The following is an 18,478-nucleotide window of genomic DNA, read 5'->3' on the forward strand; positions in this document are numbered from 1 at the left end:
TACATTTCCATGAAATGTCTAGAATAGGCAACTCCATAGAGACAGATTAGAGGCTTCCAGTGGCTGAGAGGAGAGGAAAGTAGAGGAGAATGGAGAGCCATGACTAATAGGCACAGGTTTCCTTTTGGGTGATGAAAATGTCCTGGAATTAGATGTGTAGTGATGACTGCACAACCTTATGAATACACTAAAAAAATCACTGAATCGAAAACTGTAAGAGGGTGAATTTTACAGTATTTAAATTATATCTCATTAAAATCGTAGCCATAATGCTCACAGTATAATAGCATTGAAAGTTTAAAAACCTGCAGCACAATCATGTATTATTTATGACTGTGTATGGAGGAGATACACAAACATCCATGGGGAAGACACAGACCGGTGTCAGGATGGTCGGTACTCCTGGGAGAGAAAAGAAGGAAGGGAAGTTCAGGGGTGGAACTTGAGCTCTGACTGTAAAGCTTTATTGCTTAAACAGGAATTAAAGCAAATAAAGCTAATCACCTTTTACAAAGTGTAAACTTACTGGCGGGTATAAACTTAAGCCCTACACCCCTGTCACTTTTAGCCCCCCATTTTTAGAAGAAGATGGAGAAAATAAGCAGGTAAAGGTACAAAATGAACTGCACGTAGTGTGAGTACAGGCAGACGGGGGAGTTAAGGGTCTCCCCAGGTCTAAGCAGGGTGCTTGGTACTCCCTGAGATGCAGAGCGGGAAGGGAAGCCTTTCCTATCCGAGAGATGGTGGTCAACTTCAGAAGAAACATATTACATGAATTTAAAAGTATTTTCTTAATTGGAGGATTTTTTTTTAGGGTTCAAATGCTGTGAAATATACCTAGAGTTCTGCTGACGTCTAACTAAGTTATTAGCTTTCATTACTGGTTTCAATAGTTTCCCTCACAGGGGAGGATTTTGAGAAAATTTTTGTGGCGCAGCAAGATTACATGCTTAAATTCCTGAACATCGCCTCATCTCTCTGACAATTATTTTCCTCCGTCAGCTGTTGGTTTACATTATATAGTGTGGTAATGGTAGTGATTTAACATCTTTAAGACACAAATCCCTTTGACCATCCCCCCCACCAAAGAAAACCTTCTCTCTCCAGAGAAATACATTTACCCACAAAGTTTTGCATGTAATTTTCAGAATACTTCAAAAGAAGACTTGAGGATTGTCTGCCTGCTCTTGTTTTACGAACTGAACATTCTGATGCTTTTGACCATATTCTAAATTAAAGCTGACTTCTTTTCCTTCATCTGTAGTTTTTGAAACAGATACTCTTCTATACTGTTTATCTCTTTTTTATACCATATACAATCCTTGAAATAGCTAATATTTTTTAAAGTACATTTAAAACTTCTTCTTCCACAAAAAGCCTATCCACCTCCCTTGTTTTTCCAACTTCTGCCTATGAGACAGAAATGTCCCCCCCATCCTCCTCTCTTAACCCTATATTCAGTCAAACAATCAATCATAGACAGTGGGAAATTCCGTCCATCTTTCCATCCACTCAGCAAGCCTTCACTAAACATCTGCTAAGCCTCAGCTGGCTCCTGAGTACACAGAGATGAGTAAGATCTGGTTTCTGCAGCTGTATAGACGAGGAAACTGTGATATAGCAAATGCAAAAAAAAAGTGTTTATGAAGACACATAGGGGAGAGACTAATTGAGGCTCCCAAAGGATCAGAGAAGGTGAACAGAAGAGATGACACTACAACCAGGCCACTTGGAACAAAAAAGGAAGGCCATTTTTGTTGAAACAGCGTGTATGCAAAAGAAAGAGCATGTAGGCAGAAGCATAGGAACGTGAGAGCCCCTGGCTTATTTGCAAAACCATGAGCAGATCCATGTGCCTGAAAGCTGAGGGTGTGAGGGAGAGTGGTAAGAGGTGGGTTTGGAAATCTACGTGGGGACCAGATTGTGAAGGGCTTTAAATGTCATGCTAAAACCCTTGAACTTCCTTTTACTGGAGGCGGGGAGACAAGAAATATTTGAAGTAGAGTAATGGTGTGAGCCAATCTGTGTTTTAGGAAGAGCATTCTCTGCCTGCAGTACGGGTGGCAAGCTGCAGGAGAAGGAAATTGCAGAAAGCCGTAGGTGAGCTCGGTGAAATTGTGGCAGTGGTCATTGGTTGGATTGTGGGGCCGGTCACTCCAGATATTAAATTAAGTTTCTATGCCTCTGATGTATCCAAAGGGAAGCAGGCATATCTGGCATTTAGCAATGGATGTGTCCTTAATTGAGGACCTGGGACATAGCTGTCCCCAGGGTAGGGCACATAGAGGTGAGTTAAACATAGAAAGTTTATGCAAACATAGAAACATTGCAAAGAGCTAAGGCATGTATGCTGACAGGCAGCATCTCAGTAAGAAAAACCATCAACACTCATCATCAAAAATAACTCGAGTACCTAATGTGTGTCAGCTTGAAGAGCCTACGAGGTGGATATCATTATTGTCTTTGCTTTGCTAATGAGCGAACGTGCTCAAATAGATGCAGTCACTTACCTGTGTGCATATATGTGACAAGTGTGGGAGCTGAGATTTAATCCCAAGTCCACGTGACTCCAGAGAACTGGAGGGAGACGGAGGCTCTGGGCTTGAGACAGCAGAGTGAGAGCCCTGCGGGGGTCTGAGGCGGGACTTATGAAGTGCGGCAGCTTGGGGACAAGGTGTTGAGCTCAGGTACAGGCAACAGCCTGGGCTCAGTCTCCCTGGAGAATTGTCCCCTGGTGTGAGGTCTAGGCTCCAGGTAGAGTACACTGATGCCTGCAGGATGCCGGCCAGTGTTAGGCCAGAGGTCTGCCCGAGTGTGCCCGTTCTGTCCCCAGGAGCATGGAGGCCCCACCTTGACAGGTGCTTCCACCATCACTGCAGCTGCAGGAAAGGGACAGGGCACTGTCTGGTCATGGCTCCCCACTGCCTCCCCCAACCCTCCATATACTTGCCCCAAACCTCTCTGTACTCATATTTGGATTACTGATTCAGTGGATTAAAAAGATCTTTGTAAACCAGCTATCTGTCCTTCGAAGATCCACTGAAGCTCTGTTCTGAACGCTCCTTGAAAGATGACTGTCCTCTCACCTCTTACCCATCTCAGTTTCCCATTTGGAGGAGACAGGAGTCGCTATACAATCAAGAAGGAGAAAGAAATGCTAGAATAAGGAGTTTAGATATGCAAAATGAGAAACAGAAGGGGCAACTCAAGCACCCATCGCATGTCATGCTCAGCTGCGGAAGGCCACGCACTTGGGCTTCTGTGTCTGAAGATGCTGAGTCACACCATCTCTTGAAGCATTCGGCCCCCAGCTGCTGTGGCCAGTCCTGCCATCAGCAGCACTGCTCGTATGCCCACGTACCTATACTCCACCCCTGTCTTCAGTCCCACCAATATGTTTCTCTGTCCTGAAAACTTCACAGCCACCCAGCCCCACGTTAACCTTCACACGGTAGAAACAGACTGACCCACAAGGACTTTTCTCATGTCGTTTCATACTATGCCCGTCTACTCCCTGTCTTCCAAATAACCATGCATCTTTCTTCTGTGTGCCATCAGTAGATGGGTGGGTAACCCAGCGGTTTTCAAACTAGAGAGTCCATGGAACCTTGTTAGGGACCCCAGTCTTACCTTTCAACCCTACCTACCCTCTCCCCTAATATACTGTTCAGGCAAAAGACCTCCACGTTTTACAGTTTTGTCAAGTGGACCTCCTTCTACACACAAAACAATTTGTTCACGAATTGGTTCTGCGGCTAGTAGTGTTGGAAAGCTGCCGGTTGGAACACCAGAGTAAGGCTTATGACTCATGGCAGGTCCCTGCTCCCAAACTAATATATAACCTCTCCACAGTGAGGCCTTTTATCAGATTTAAAATAGCTTTTACCCCTGTGGTTTTTCCATTACCACATTTCTGATAGAAGACTCATTAAGCCCCCTTCAGTTGTAACGACTCAGTCCTGATGGAGCCTGCTGGGCCATGTGCTGAATTCCTCCTCTGTGCTGTCTGACTTCAGGTCTTCTCTTGGTGATCTTCTGAAGCTCGGGTTTCTACTGTAGCAAGCCGCTGCACTCCCACGAGTCTCCGAGTGATGCCTTGGGCTGGCCCTGGGTTCTCTTGGCTCCTCAGAAATGCTGTCCTAGCAGGAGCCGGAGGGGCTGGTGCAGAGCTTCTCAGGCGTGTCTGATCTGCTAGTGAACCATGGGGAGGCTTTTTTACAAGGCGGTAAGAGCCAACGCCTCACACCGATCACATCTAGTTATCCTATAAGAAAGGTCCTGGCTTGCTCTCTGCCCCCCAGGACCCCAGACGTGGATGGAGAACACGAGATAGCTGTGGAGGCTGGAGGAATCCCTCTCGTGTAAAACGCACAGAGCCATCAGAAGCCCTGGAATGACCCACTCGTCCACTTTCGCTCCTTTGCCTTAAGTGTGTCCTCCAAGCAAGAGAGCGGGGCCCACCGGGCCCACACAGGCTAGGGGCTGAAGTACAGCAAATTTTGTTGGAAGTCAACCCCTAGAAACTGAAAAACACGAGAGCTTCTCAGCTCAGCCTGAAAAAGGCATTCAGGAACTATCGATGGAAGAGAAGCAGTCTTCGTGGGGATGACACCCCACGTTAGGGAGCAATAACATAGGACCAGGATAGAATGCCAGCCTCTCTAGTTACATCCCAATTTGGGTGGCCCTGTGTTTTCCTCTTATTTTTCATTCATTTATTCCCACTGGTTTTGTATTTGATAGTTCAACACCCATGTGCTCATTTTCGTGACTGACGAATAACATACTAAAGTCATTTTATTATCATGCAGAGTGTCAGTTCAGGCCGGGACATCACCCCTCACCCCACCCCACCCTGCCCCAAGAGGGTCTGATTTAATTTGTTTGAAGTATGGCCTGAGAATCAGAGGGTTTTTTTTAAAGCTCCCAAGATGATTCTAACGTGCAGCCAAGGTTAAGAACCAGTGCTTTAGCCGTCAGTGGGCCAAAGAGTGTCCTGGAACTTAGCTCAAATGTATCTCAAAGTGGGAGACTTTTCCTCAGGAGACAGTGAGTAACAGCGTGACCAGAAGCTGTGCTTAAATGGCAGAGCCGGGGTCATGCTCTGGGCTTATTCCAAAGGTGGGGTCAGGCACGTGAGCAACTGATACCTCAGTGTCCAAAGGTCCTCAGAGGAGGAGTCCGCTTTGGTGTCAGAGAGGGTCATGGAAGAGAGGCCTTAAGATGGATCTTTAAGAACGAGTAAAATTTTCCAAGTGGTCAAAGAGAATAGCAAATAAGTCCCCAGTGGAGAGAATTCACATAGAAAATCTCAGTGTTACGCGCGGTGAGGTGTGTTTCAAACACAGTGGGGTTCCCGGGGCTGGAGGATGAGATGAGCTGTCGTTAGCAGCGGTACGCATACCTTGAAGGGTTTTTGTGCTTTCCTCTAAGAAGAGTAAAAGCTATGGAGTCAGGAAAACTGAATCTTATCCCAGGAGAAAGGAACCACTTAACAGAGTAAGTGGGAGAAGCTCATAGAAACGAGAGAAGAGTCAGTGCCCCGGGGGAGGAGGAGAGGGAGCCTTGAGGAGTCAGCCCAACCTGGAGATGTCACCCCGGGAGCTCCACTGACAGCCGCCCGCGTGAAGTTCTCCCGGGTTTGGTGGTGGTGACAGCCAGTCAACGTGCAGGTCATGCTGCGTGACTTCCAAAGGATACATTTAATGTAGCTTTTTTAGGGACGTATCAAAGCTTTTTGTTCATCCCTGTCCCAGTGTTGCATTAATAGATTACCAAAATCTCTGTTTATCAGGAAGGGCCCCGGCCTGTCCGAGGTTGTCCCCGTTTGAACTGCTGCTGAGGGGCTCGCTGTGCTGGGCCCCGCGGTTCCCACCACTTGTGTGGCTCCAGCGGGTACCGCTGCGCCTGACTTGCAGCAGCTCTGACTTTGAGTCTTATTCTCCAGGGAACCGCCGGAGGTTTTTGGTTTTGAGATAATACATGGGATAACTCTGGTGGGCCCTTTCTAGCCGAGAAATGAGACCCTGGAGGACACTAGCCAGGAGTGAGCTGCTTATCGCTCATGAGCTATGCCTGTTGGAGTTAAAGAGAACCGCTCAGTCCCGAGCAGAGCAGAAGCCCAGGGTTGCTGAGAGGTCAGGCATGACCACGCTGGGAAGAGGACTTGTCAGCACCCTTCTCTGGCAGAAGAAACACATTCTTAAAAACCTTTGGGGAAAGACTCCTGATTGTGGAATTGGAGATAGATGTTATGACCCAGATTGTTTCTAAAGTCCTCAGATCTAACCCCTCGAGGACCTGATCATGCCAATCTGTTAACATCATTTTACTAGAGAGGAGGAAGTACTTCCATGGATAGCCAGGAGAATTCTGTGAATGGTAAAAGCCGTAGCCTTATATTTGGGGGAAGTTCTGGATATGACATCATTGATAGTGCTTTATGTCCAAAATACATGATGACGTATTTACTGCTGAAAGAACTGAGTATGCAGTTAACTCATAAGAGAAAAATGCCTTGCAAAGTGTGCAACACGGTTCAGATTGACCTCGCAGTGGAGAACAGTATATATATACCCTTTGTGCTAGTAGCTTTGAGATACTCTCTTTGACAATGAAACTGTGAACTCTTTGTTTATTTGTTTCATTTATTAGTAACAACTGGCTCTGTGCTTGGCCTGCCCTGTGTTCAGTTTGCTTCTAATCTTATAAACTGGCAACATCATTTCTTCACATTCCCTGGAGGTAACTAATGGTAGCTGAAACTTTCAGTTGTCATATGTGAAACAAATACAGAATATTGTGTGAGTGTTGAGTAGCTGGAGGAAACAGATGAACAAAACATACAAGTGTAATGTATGTGATACATTGATATAAAAAATCTTGCATTTTAGAGCGGGTTGAATAGGCCAAGGATTTTAGAGTGTAGGAAATTTCATAGGCCTTTCCAGAATGGAGGAAATGTGTTTTTTAAATAGTGAGTGTTTTAAAGACACCCCAGAGGTGCAGACTTCTTGCATCACATGTGTCACAGCCCCTCCACATCTGAGCTTTTTTTCCATAACATTTGCCTTCCAAAAACGATTTCAGCATTGTGGAAACAGAACTTTGAATATTTCAGAGCTGTAAGTCTTGGGGGAAATGGCCTGTCTTTGAGGTTAGATAAATAAGTTTAAACTATTTCTGACATTTTATAGCTGTTTCAACAGAGCAAACATTTGTAGTTTTGAAAGACCACAGAGAGCAGGGCTCTGAAGCATCCCGTCTGGGCTTCCTCTGGCCTCTGCCGTTCTTTGAGAACACTCATATGTGTCATGATGCTCTCGGTGCTGAGTTGCATGGTCAGCTTCTTTCCTCAGCACTGAAGACCCTTGTCTCCCCTGTTACAACTTAAAACCTGAAAAGTTTTGTTTCATTTTCTTAAATTCGTTGTATGTGCAGTATATCACTATCTGTGGAAACACAGTATCATGCCCTTGCCGTGCTGAGGTTTACGTTTAAAACGTAATTGTCTTTGACCCCCATCAGTTCCAGGGTCTGGAAATTCCAGAGCCTCCTGCATCTGACTTTGGATAGTTCTTGGGGGCTGACATTGGCCAGGGTCCTCTGCCTCTCACTCTTTCTTGGGTCCTCCATCAACCAGGATGCAAAATTCAGTTCCTGGACTGGTTTCTGCTCATAGCAAGACATCCATTAATACCAAGCATTTGGCAAAGTTTTCAAGCAAGGCCAGAGACTCTAGGATCATGGCAAAGGCACCTTGTCCCCTAGCCCTTTTGCTCCCTGATCTCCCTCACCTTCAGCACTCCTCCTTGGGTTGCCATAGGAACTCCAAATTCTTCTTTCCCTCTTATGCGGCTCCTGCCTACAAATGCACGTATGTAAGACTTGTAAGGTGCTCTGAAGGAAAAGCTGCACCCTCTTTAAAAGACAGTATGCCGGAGTGACATACTATAGAACAGAACAACTTCTCCGACCCATAGTTCATTCTGTTCAGCTTATCTCAACACACTTGCTGGGTGTGAGCACGCGGGGGATTCCTCAGGAGCGTCTGCACATCTCAGTACTGAAGGAGCTGGCGGGCTGATTGTTGCCTGAGGCCTCAGATGAAGTTAGAGGCCCATTGAATGTGACTTGTTAGACTGCTGGAGAAAGAGGCAGCCTCCTGAGAGGCACCTACCCTCCTGTCCTCTGCTGAGAGCCTTGACGTGGGAGAGGCTGAGGCGCAGCGTTCCAGCCAAGCCGTGACCCAGCGCCTGCAGGAGTGCCGGCCGTAGGAGGCACTTGCAGGAGACTCAGAGGGTGGGTGGATCCCTGGTTGCATAAAGGGGAAGGGGCTTGGTGGTAGGGGGATTGAGTGGCCTATGTGTTGTCCCCTGCACCAAGCGATGTAAGCAGAGGCATGAGGGACTTAAAGGACCTAGGAAATTAGAGTGCAACAGAATAACTAGTGAGCCAGATGGACTCCAAAAAATAGTGGTGGGGTTTGCCCTTTCTTTTTTTTTTTAAATTTCTGCTGAGCAGTAAATTCTGCACAGATGAACCCCAGAATTCCTGAGTGCCGTGTTCCTACCACCATCCTCACCAGCTCAGCTCTGCATTTCAGAATTTCTGGGATGGGGAGGTGGGGTGTCTTCAGGGAGCATCCTGAAACGGGCGCCAGTCCCCCTTGTACAGTTACCTGCAGCTCAGACGTCCGGTCAGCTGAACTGTGGATGGACTCTGGGGGTCTGTCACCAGCCCCAGTAGCCGGTGGACCCTGGTCACTCTAGGATGGGGCAGCCAGAGCAGGACAGCACTGCAGGAGTTGAGACCAGACCCCACTAGGTGCTCTAAGGTGATGTCCTTCCCTTAGGGTCTCAGCTGAACACAGAACGCAGGGGCGGAAACGCAGCAGAACGTGTCTCATGCGGCCTTGAGGACGGGAAACCCTGAAAGTCAAATCGTCCTCTACAGCTGTCTTAGTTTAGGCTGCTACACAGAAACACCACAGACTGGGTGGCTAAAACAACATTCATTTCTCACAGTGATGGAGGCTGGGAAGTCCAAGATCAAAGTGCCTTCAGACTTGGTGTCTGGTGGGAGCCCCTCCTGGTTACAGACAATAGACTTCTCGCTGTCTCCTCACATGATGGAGCAGGGGAGCTCCAGTTTCTTCCTCTTTTTATATAAGGGCACTAATCCCATCATGGGAGACCCACCCTGATGAACTCATCTAAACCTAGTTACCTTCCCAGAGCCCCATCTCCAAATGCCATCCCATTGGTGGGGTAGCGCTTTGAAATTTGAATTTGCTGGTTGATGGTGGGGTGACAAGGCATGAACATCCAGTCCATGACAAGAGCCATGAACACTTTTAATTCAACAAACTCTTACTGACCGCTTTCTGCATGCCCAACTGACAACAAGAAACTCCCAGAAAGATACAACACTGACCGTGACATAATGTTGTAAATGGGACAGTGTTTGCATGAATAAAACACCATAGGAACTGGGAGGAGTATTCAAGCAAGTCAGGGTCAGAGGTCCACGGGGGCTTCCCAGGAGATGTGAACAGGGCCACGAAGAGGAGCGCGCCAAGGTGACAAGGCAGGAACAGCCCAGGCGGAGTGAAGAGCATGCGTGAGGGCAGCTGGCAGGCGAGGGCAGGCTTGTCGACAGGATACTGAAGCAGCTACGGTGTGGGGTCTGTGGAAGGAGGGACATGGCAGGAGGGTTAGGAGGTAAGGCTAGGAGTGTGGGTGGAGATAAGTGGTACAGAGCTGACATGCTTCTGAAAAGGCGGGCAGGGACCAGCACTTTGCTCCCTCTGACTTTGCATGAGGAACCGTTGGGAAGTAGGCAATCCAGCTAAGAGCTTGTTTCGTAACTATGGCAAGAACCGTGGCCCTAAGCCACAACAGTAACCGTGAGGATGGAGAAGAGGGGGCTGATCCAAGAGCATTCTAAGTTAGAAGTGATTTTTTTTAACTTGGTGGCAACTTAAACATGGAGGATGAGAAGGCAAGAGCCAGGAATGGCTCTGAGGCTCCGAGGTGGGGAGGTTGGAGAGATGGGTGCTGTAATGGTGACAGGGAGCAAGCATACGAGGAGGAAAGAGGGAGGACGTGGAATCTGCTACGGGACTTACTGCGTGTGATGTGCCCGAGGGACGTGCTGGTGGGAGGTGTCCAGGAGACCACTGGTTTTGAACTCAAGGGAGAGGTTAAGACTGGGTAGGGAGATGTGGCATTTTCAGCATAGGAATTATCACTGTATTCTTAAAAGCTGGTGAAATTGCTTAGTTGTGTACCGTGAGAAGGAAGAACTTGGGCCAGATTCTAGTGTGGTCTCACTTTTCTCATCACAAACTTCTTATTTCCAATGGTTTCTTTTGGAACACAGTTATGCCAGTTTGTTCTGAGAAGTGCATGCTGGTGTGGCCAGTTGGCCATCTGAGTTGTTTTCATACCTAAGGTTTTAGTCCAGACTCCCATGGTTACAAGGTACAAGGGTCAGAGAACCACCTCGAACTGGCTTAAGAAAAAAATGGAGAAATTATTGGCTCTCGACACTGAAAAGTCCTAGGATACAGCTAACTTTGGACCCATCTGGATCCAGAATCATAAATGATTTCATCAAGAATCTGTCTCTCTCTGGCTCTCAGCTCTCTTTCTTTCTCTCTTTTTTTTTTTTCTCCCCCTTTATTTTGAGATGATAGGGGCAGATCACATAGGGTGAATAAACCATCATAACCATTTTGTTTTTTGTTCTGAACGAAATGGAAGGCATTGGATGATTCTGAGCAGAGGAATGACATGACCTGACTTTTACATTTTAGGAGAAACACTCTGGCTACTGTGTTGAATGAACTATTTGTTTGTATTTTCTGGAAATTCAGCCCTTGTCAGTCACATCATTTGCAAATATTCTCTTGTTGGGATGTTTTTGATTACTCATTCAATCTCCTTACTAGGCATCAGTCTGTTCAGACTTTCTATTTCTTCATGATTCAGTCTTGGAAGGTTCTATGTGTCCAGGGATTTATCCATTTATTCCAGGTTGTCCAGTTTGTTAGTGCATGACTGTTCAGTGTAGTCTCTTACGACCCTCTGTATTTCTGTGGTGTCAGTGGTAATGTCTCCTCTTCCATTTCTGATTTTATTTGAATCCTCTCTCTTTTTTTCTTGGTGAGTCTGGCCAAAGATTTGTCAATTTAGTTTACCTTTTCAAAGAACAAGCTCTTAGTTTTATTGTTTTTTCTTCTATTGTCTTTTTAGCCTCTATTTAATTTATTTCTGTTCTATTCTTATTCCCTCCCTTCTGTTAACTTTGGGCTTTGTTTGTTCTTTTACTAGTTCTTTGAGGAATAAACTTAGGTTGTTTGTTTGACACTTCTGTTGCTTCTTGAGGTGGGCATTTATCAGTATGAACTTCCCTCTTAGAACTTCTTTTGTTGTATCCTATAAATTTTGGTTTGTTACATTTCCATTTTCATTTGTCTCCAGGTGTTTGCTTTATTTCCCTTTTGATTTCTTCTTTGATCCTTTGGTTGTTCAGTAGGTGTTTTTCCATGTCCACATCTGTGTGGCTTTTTTCCCAGTTTCTTTGTGAAACTGATTTTTAGTTTCATACAATAAGGGTCAGAAAATATGCTTAATAATTATTTCAAGCCTCTTAAATTTATTAAGACTTATTTTATGGCCAAACATGTGATCTATCTTAGAAAATGTTCCGTATGGACTTGAGAAAATGTGTATTCCATTGCTTTTGGATGGCATGTTCTATAAATATCTGTTAAGTCCATCTGGTCTAATCTGTCATTTAAGGCTGACATTTCCTTACTGGTTTTCTGTGTGATGACCTATTCATTGGCGAAAGTGGGGTATTGAAGCCCCAGACTATGGTTGCACTGCTGTCTATTTCTTCCTTTAGGTCTGTTAATACTTGCTTTATATATTTAGGTATTTCTATGTTGGGTACATAAATATTTATAAATGTTATAACTTCTTGTTGGATTGACTTTTTTATCATTATGTGATGCCCACCTTTGTTTCTTACTACAGTCTTTGTTTTAAAGTCTTCTTTGATATAAGTATGTCTACTCCAGCTTTTTGTTTGTTTGTTTGTTTCCATTTGCATGGAGTATCTCTTTCCATCCCTCATTCTCCATCTGTGTGTATCATTACATCTAAAGTGAGTCTCTTGTAGGCAGCCTATGGGTGGGTCTTGTTTTCTCATCCATTCAGCCACTCCGTGTCTCTGTGTTGGCTTCTGTCCAGTAGACGAAGCAACTGCCTCTCCCACTTTTGAAGGCATAGCCTCATGTAGGAGATGAAGCTTGTTGTTCAACCCTCAGCTCCTGATTGTCTCTCAAACCTTTGTGCTTGTCCAAGCAGCCTCTTACATTTTTAATAACTCCTAGTAGTTGAGGATGTGCCAGGACCCTTCCGTATCCCAGAGGGAAGGATCTCAGCACCTAGACTCAAGCTGACTGGAGGCTAGACCCTCAGGATCAGTTTTTTTTTCTTTAAGTGTGCAGATACATGCCGTCCTGTGGGACTGCAGGTGTAACCCCTGATGGCCACCAGATCAGAAGACCTGGGGGCGTCCCCTGGGTGGCAGTTGCTCCAAATGAGTGTCTAAACTCTTCTCTGGGTGGTACTGGTGAGCTGGAGCGAGGCAGACGGAGAGCACCGAGACACAGCCACAGCCTCCATTCCTTGAAAGCAGCTTCATAGGCCACTGAATGTGAGCCAAACCTGAAGCCATCCCCTTGGACCAAAGCTCCAGGGCAAGCGAAGAGGCCTCCTTCACAGAAAGACTGTGTTTCAATCTGCTGTCTGTCCAGTGCTCTGGTGGTAGTAGCCTACCCAGAATGACCTCTCTGATTGCCACAGCCCTCTGGGACCCAGGAATGCAAGCCCCTACCCTGGCCACCAGGGCCAGGTGATCAAGGAGCATCCTCTGAGTGGCAGCCACCAAAACCAGGGCACCTGATGTAAAAACCAGGGCACTGAAAGTATGGAAGGCTTCCCTCCAGGAAACACTGACACTGCGGAGCATGGCAGAGGCTGACGCTCAGAGGTCTCTGGAAGGGATTGCAGCCAGCCCCAAGATGCAGGTTGAGTCAGACGTCGTGGTGCTTAGCTGACAGGCCTCCTTCAGAGGAAGCAGGAGCACCTGGGTCCATTGTCTCTTGCTGTGCCCTGGGGGTGATAGCTGTTTAAGAACTTTTTCTCCATTGGTCACAATTCTGTGGGACCCACAAGCATAAACCCCACTGGCCACCAGATCCATGTGGTGCAGAGGTGGCCTCTGGCAGCGCAGAAATCAGGGTGCCAGGCAGGAGTACGAGCTCTTTTCTGGGTGACACCAATGATTACAGTCTCATGGGACTGGAACACAAGCTCCTCCGTCCTCCAGAGCTGGGCAGTCAATCCAGAGGCAGCTTGCAGGCAGCAGCCACAAAAATCAGAGCAGACGTGTGTAAAAGCGCCCTTCTGGGAGGTCTGATGCTCCAGAGACAGCAAAGGGCGAGCACGACGGTGGCACCCGTCAGTCTCCGCCCTGATGTGTGCCAGCAGGCTCCTCGGCGTGTGTGCTCAGTGAGATGCCTGCCCCTCCGGCCTCAACACGCTGACAGTAATTTATCACGTACTCCATATGGACCTGCTCTTCCTCTGATTTCCCGCTTCAGTTAATGGTACCACTATCTACAGGCACGTCATCCTTAAATCCTTCTTCTCCTTGATTCCCCCATATAAAACCAGTCACCAAGACCTACTGGTTTTTCTTCTTTAATATTTACTAAGTTAATCCATTTCTCTCCGAATCCATGGCTCCTGCCTTTGTCTGAGCAGCCTTCGTTGTCTCATCTCAGTTGCTTCAGTGACCACAGGTCCTCCTGGTCCTCGCTTCCCTTTTCTCCATTTTACACCACATCTAGACCCATGTTTCTAAAGCAACAATCTGATATTTTTACCAGTACTTAAACTAATTAAACCATTTCCTGTTTCCTTTAGGATACATTCCACCAAACTCCTTACTACAGAGAACAGATTTTCATTTTATGGGCACTTGCTCACCTCCCTAGTTTTATCTCTCCTCACTCCTACTCCATGTACTTTAAGCTCCAGTTATAAAAAAAAACAACTTATGATTCCCTAGGTGCACTGTATTTTTCTTCGTGTCTAGGCCTTTTTCATGCATGCTGTTCCCTCTGCCTAAAACACTCTCCCCACCCCCTTCAGTTGATGTGTTCCTCCTTGTCCTAAAGTGTTGTTTAGATGTCCCTTCCTGTGGACATTTTCCCCGTCTTTCCAGTCTGTATTAAATACAGCTTTTACATGCCAGTGGCATCCAGTGTTTACCTTTATCATAAGCCCTTATGTCCTTTCATTGCAACCATGAGTTTCCCTTCAAAGCCTCCTTTTAAAATTGAGTTTCTTGAGGAACTTAGTTCTCCATCGTATCCTTCGCACCAGCATGGAGTCTCACATAGAGTAGGCGCTTCATAAACATTTTCTAAATGAGTGAAATAATCGTAATAGTTTATTGCATTTCAAAATATGATACACAGTCAAAGCTGTACTCAAAAGAAAATTAAGAGCTTTAGATATTTTCGTTCCGTTAAAAGTCCATTAAAATAAACTGTTAACTCAAAGACTTAGAAATTTCCATGTAAGCCAGAAATAGAAGGCAATTTCTTTGATTTGGCAACAACCATCAGAAAACAAAAGCAAACGTTGCACTTAAGGATGAAATATTAGTAATATTCCCTTTAAAGCTGGAAACAAGAAAAATGTGCTTGCTGTACCTGTTATTGTTCAGCATTGTTCTAGAGACATCAGTTAACATAGTGTGATAGTTAATAGAAATTGTAGACATACATGTGACAAAAAGAGATAAAATTATCTTTATGTACAGGTGGTATGATTGTTTCCCTTTAAAAAAGCAAGAAAATCATTTGAAAACTATTCAGAATAATAAAGTTCAGTAAGATGACTGGATACAAGATAAATATGCAAATGTTCATTGCTTTCTTAATTGTCAGCAATAAACAACTATAAAATATATTTTAAAAGAGCCTGCTTAGTGTGGCAATAAAAATTATAAGATGCCTGGGAATAAATCTATCAACAAATATATAAGGAAAGAGCATATATCTCAGTGGTAGAGTGCCTGCTTAACACCCACAAGGTCCTGGGTTCCATCCCCAGTACCTCCTCTGAAAATAAATAAGTAAACCTAATTACCTCCCTCAACAAAAAATTAAAAAAAATTTTAAATAATTTAAAAATTAAAAAGAAATAAACAAGATCTACTTACATTGTGGTTAAGAGAGAATTTCTGGAGTAAACTGCATGGGAGTGAATCTCAGATCCATAGTTTACTAGCTGGTGACCTTAGGAAAATTTAACCTCTGTGTATTTATATTTGTAGAAGAAACAGTGAAAAAGATACATGCACCTGAGATTAGCACTTGTCTGAGTATTTGGGTTCCGGCCTGGTAAGACAGAGCCAACCATGACTGCCTCCCAGCAGGTGGGAGTAACTGAGAATCAAAGCGCCCCCAGTGTTCACAGAGCGTGTGTTCTGCTTCTTGTCAGGTGCATTGCAAATGTCATGATGACAGCGATGACATCTCTTCTTTGCCAGAAAGCCTTGCTGTGTCTGCCACAGGCTGTGTAGCCAGAGGCACTGCAGGAGGAGAGGACATCCCCCAAAACCAGTTACCTAGGTTGATCTCAGGCATCATGAGACGCTGCCCCAGCTCTTAAAGACCAAATGAGGTTCTTCTGAGTTTCGCATCCCACAGCCACACAAACTGCTAAGACTTTCCAAGATTTGGGGGAAGATACTTTTTCAATTCCTTATGCTCCTCTCTGTGTCCAGAGATGTTGCTTATGGTCTGTGCTCCTCACTACGTCGACCCAGACTTGAAATGCAACACTTTCTATTCTCTGAAATTATCCTCTTTTGCAAAAGCATGAATGAACAAAATCTATTTCCCTAAAGATTTTGTATTCCTCCTGAGGGAGGAACATTTCATTGCATATGCACAGCGAACCACTTAAAAGATCCGTATTTGGTATTTTTTTTGTCTTCCAAAGCCTTTCTTGTGACAACCTCCTGCTAGGAATTTCTCTCTGTGTCTCTGCCTCCGTGTTCACCCAGCTTGACCAGCTCCTCTTTGCCAGCCACTCTCCCATCACCGCCACTCAGCTTCAACTTTCTCTCCCTTCCCAACACAGAGCAATCCCACCTTCTTTGGCTCCCACCCCTTGACTTATCTGCATAAACCAATCAGGTGCTCAGTAGACCAAAGCCCTTTGCCTTAGCAGCATTCCCCACCTGCCACAGAGGAGCTACAGAAATGGAAAGAGCCGTTTTTCCTACTCTGTGAGATTAAACTCATTTGCCGGCTTGTGTTCAAAATGCTAAACGGTATTTGTCATCTGGTTCTGTGTCCCTGTTCTTAAAGGAATTTGCCTTTGTCGTATTTGTTTTTATTCCAAAGGTGTCCCTCAGCCTAATGTAACTTGGGTGAAGAAAGGAGGATCTCTGAGTGACAATATTTCCTTGCTTTTCAATGGATCCCTGTTGTTGCAGAACGTTTCCCTTGAAAACGAAGGAACCTACGTCTGCACAGCCACCAACGCTCTTGGAAAGGCAGTGGCAACATCTGTCCTCCACTTACTGGGTAAGCATCAAATTCTTGTTGTTCTCCAGGTGCTTCCTGGAATATGTACAAAGTAGCACCTGGCTTGGTTGATTCTGGAATCGAGTAAACAAGTGAGCATTAAATGGTCTGAACTATTGCTGCCACTGCCCGCTTTCAAACAAGCGCTTACCTCACACTCCATCTCACCGGTTCTCCCGCTAGAAGGTGTGACTTTCTTGCCGCTGCTTCTCCGCCTAAGAGCATACGCTCAGATATACACTTTCCTGGCCAGAATCCGGATCCTTCAACTTCTGCCTCTAAACCTGCTTAACTCCTTACCTCCAGTGTAAGCTAGCACTAAACTCTGTTCTAGTCAGCATGGTTTCCTGCCGTATGATCCAGTACACACACACACACACACACACACACACGTGCACACACACACCCCCGCCCCATGCTGCTTGCCTGGAAGCACACACACACACACGTGCACACACACACCCCCGCCCCATGCTGCTTGCCTGGAAGCACACACACACACACACACACACACACACACACACACCCCCGCCCCATGCTGCTTGCCTGGAAGTCTGGCTTTCAGGCACCCTGCTCTTTCACGTCTAATGTTGTTTTTTTGCAGGCCTAAGAACATAATATAGTATTAAGCACATAGTAGGTGCTCAATAAATACCAATCAAGTCTTAAGACAGCTTATATTTGGGTTGGTGGTGTAATTTGGGGAAGGTCATTACAACGTGGCCCCGGCACAGGATGGTAGGCTGGCTTCTGCTGCTGTCTGTCAGGGATCATATCTGGAGCTCACCAAACTCCTGTCACCAGAATGGACGTTAAATTGCTGGGGTTTTAGGACTTAATAAATAATACTCCTCTTTCCTGCCAGAGTTTGGAGCCAATTGAGATCTAATCACAGAAGTCGGCTAGACTGACATTAGAGATCATTTATCACTCCCCATTGTATCTCCAGCACCTAACACAGGTGTAAGTGATAAATAAATGTTTCATAAATGAATGAAATTGAATCATTGGCGGAATTGGTATGAAAGTATAGTGTCCACCGATGAACTAAGAGGACGATAGGAAAGCGCTCTCTCCATGACTTTTCTTGCTGGCGATTAGAGGAGCCTGGTGATGTAAATAGACAGGCAGTTGGAATAGTTGTCATGCACGAAGCACTCTGATGTACGTTCACTCTTTTGACATTTCCAGCAGCACAGTATTGTGGGCAGTCATCTTTTATCCTGTTGTATAAATGGGGAAACCAAAGGCTCATAGAAAGTTTCTATTAGGGACCAAATATATAGTCACCTCCTTCAGTGTTCTTCATGCACCCCCCTCCTGGACGCTCATTGCTGATAAGAAAGGTGCTGGTGTACCTCCATGTGGCCCTTCCCAAAGAGCCTCTGTGGTCCTTGAGAGTCTTAGAGTAGAAGATTTTCAACAAATGGGGTAGGCCAAACCCATCTGATTCTTTTTTTTTCTTAAGTACAAAACTATTTGCTGTTTTACTTGTTGATACAGAATCCTACAAGCATCTGCAGCAAGCCCACAAAGCACTTCTGTTGTCCATACTGATAGCTCAGTATTCATTGTATGTAGAATATTTCTATTAAACAAAACAAAGATATTCACAAGAGGCTGTGGAAAAACTCATGCAATTAACAAAGACTGCAATTTATAAATTAAAAACTTAGTCGTCACATAATATACAAATAATTGTCCATTTTTAGGTGAATATTATATGTCTCATACTAGTATGTTTTCACAGGCAAAAGCTGCTGCACAAACATTTGCTAATGCAAATGAATGGAA

The 18,478-nt window shown here is 45.3% G+C and overlaps 1 protein-coding gene across 4 annotated transcripts in view; it reads left to right on the plus strand.

Moving 5' to 3' along the window:
* Nucleotides 1-18,478, plus strand: part of ADAMTSL3 (ADAMTS like 3) — a 262,233-nt gene that overhangs the window by 226,132 nt on the left and 17,623 nt on the right. For all 4 annotated transcript variants that reach the window (XM_074354071.1, XM_074354070.1, XM_074354068.1 and 1 more), the window contains exon 24: nt 16,502-16,684. In XM_074354071.1, the coding sequence (XP_074210172.1) occupies nt 16,502-16,684 (183 nt within the window). The remainder of the gene's footprint in view (nt 1-16,501; nt 16,685-18,478) is intronic.

The sequence above is a fragment of the Camelus bactrianus genome, chromosome 27 (genome assembly GCF_048773025.1).
Source record: "Camelus bactrianus isolate YW-2024 breed Bactrian camel chromosome 27, ASM4877302v1, whole genome shotgun sequence".
In the NCBI taxonomy this organism is placed as follows: Eukaryota; Metazoa; Chordata; class Mammalia; order Artiodactyla; family Camelidae; genus Camelus; species Camelus bactrianus.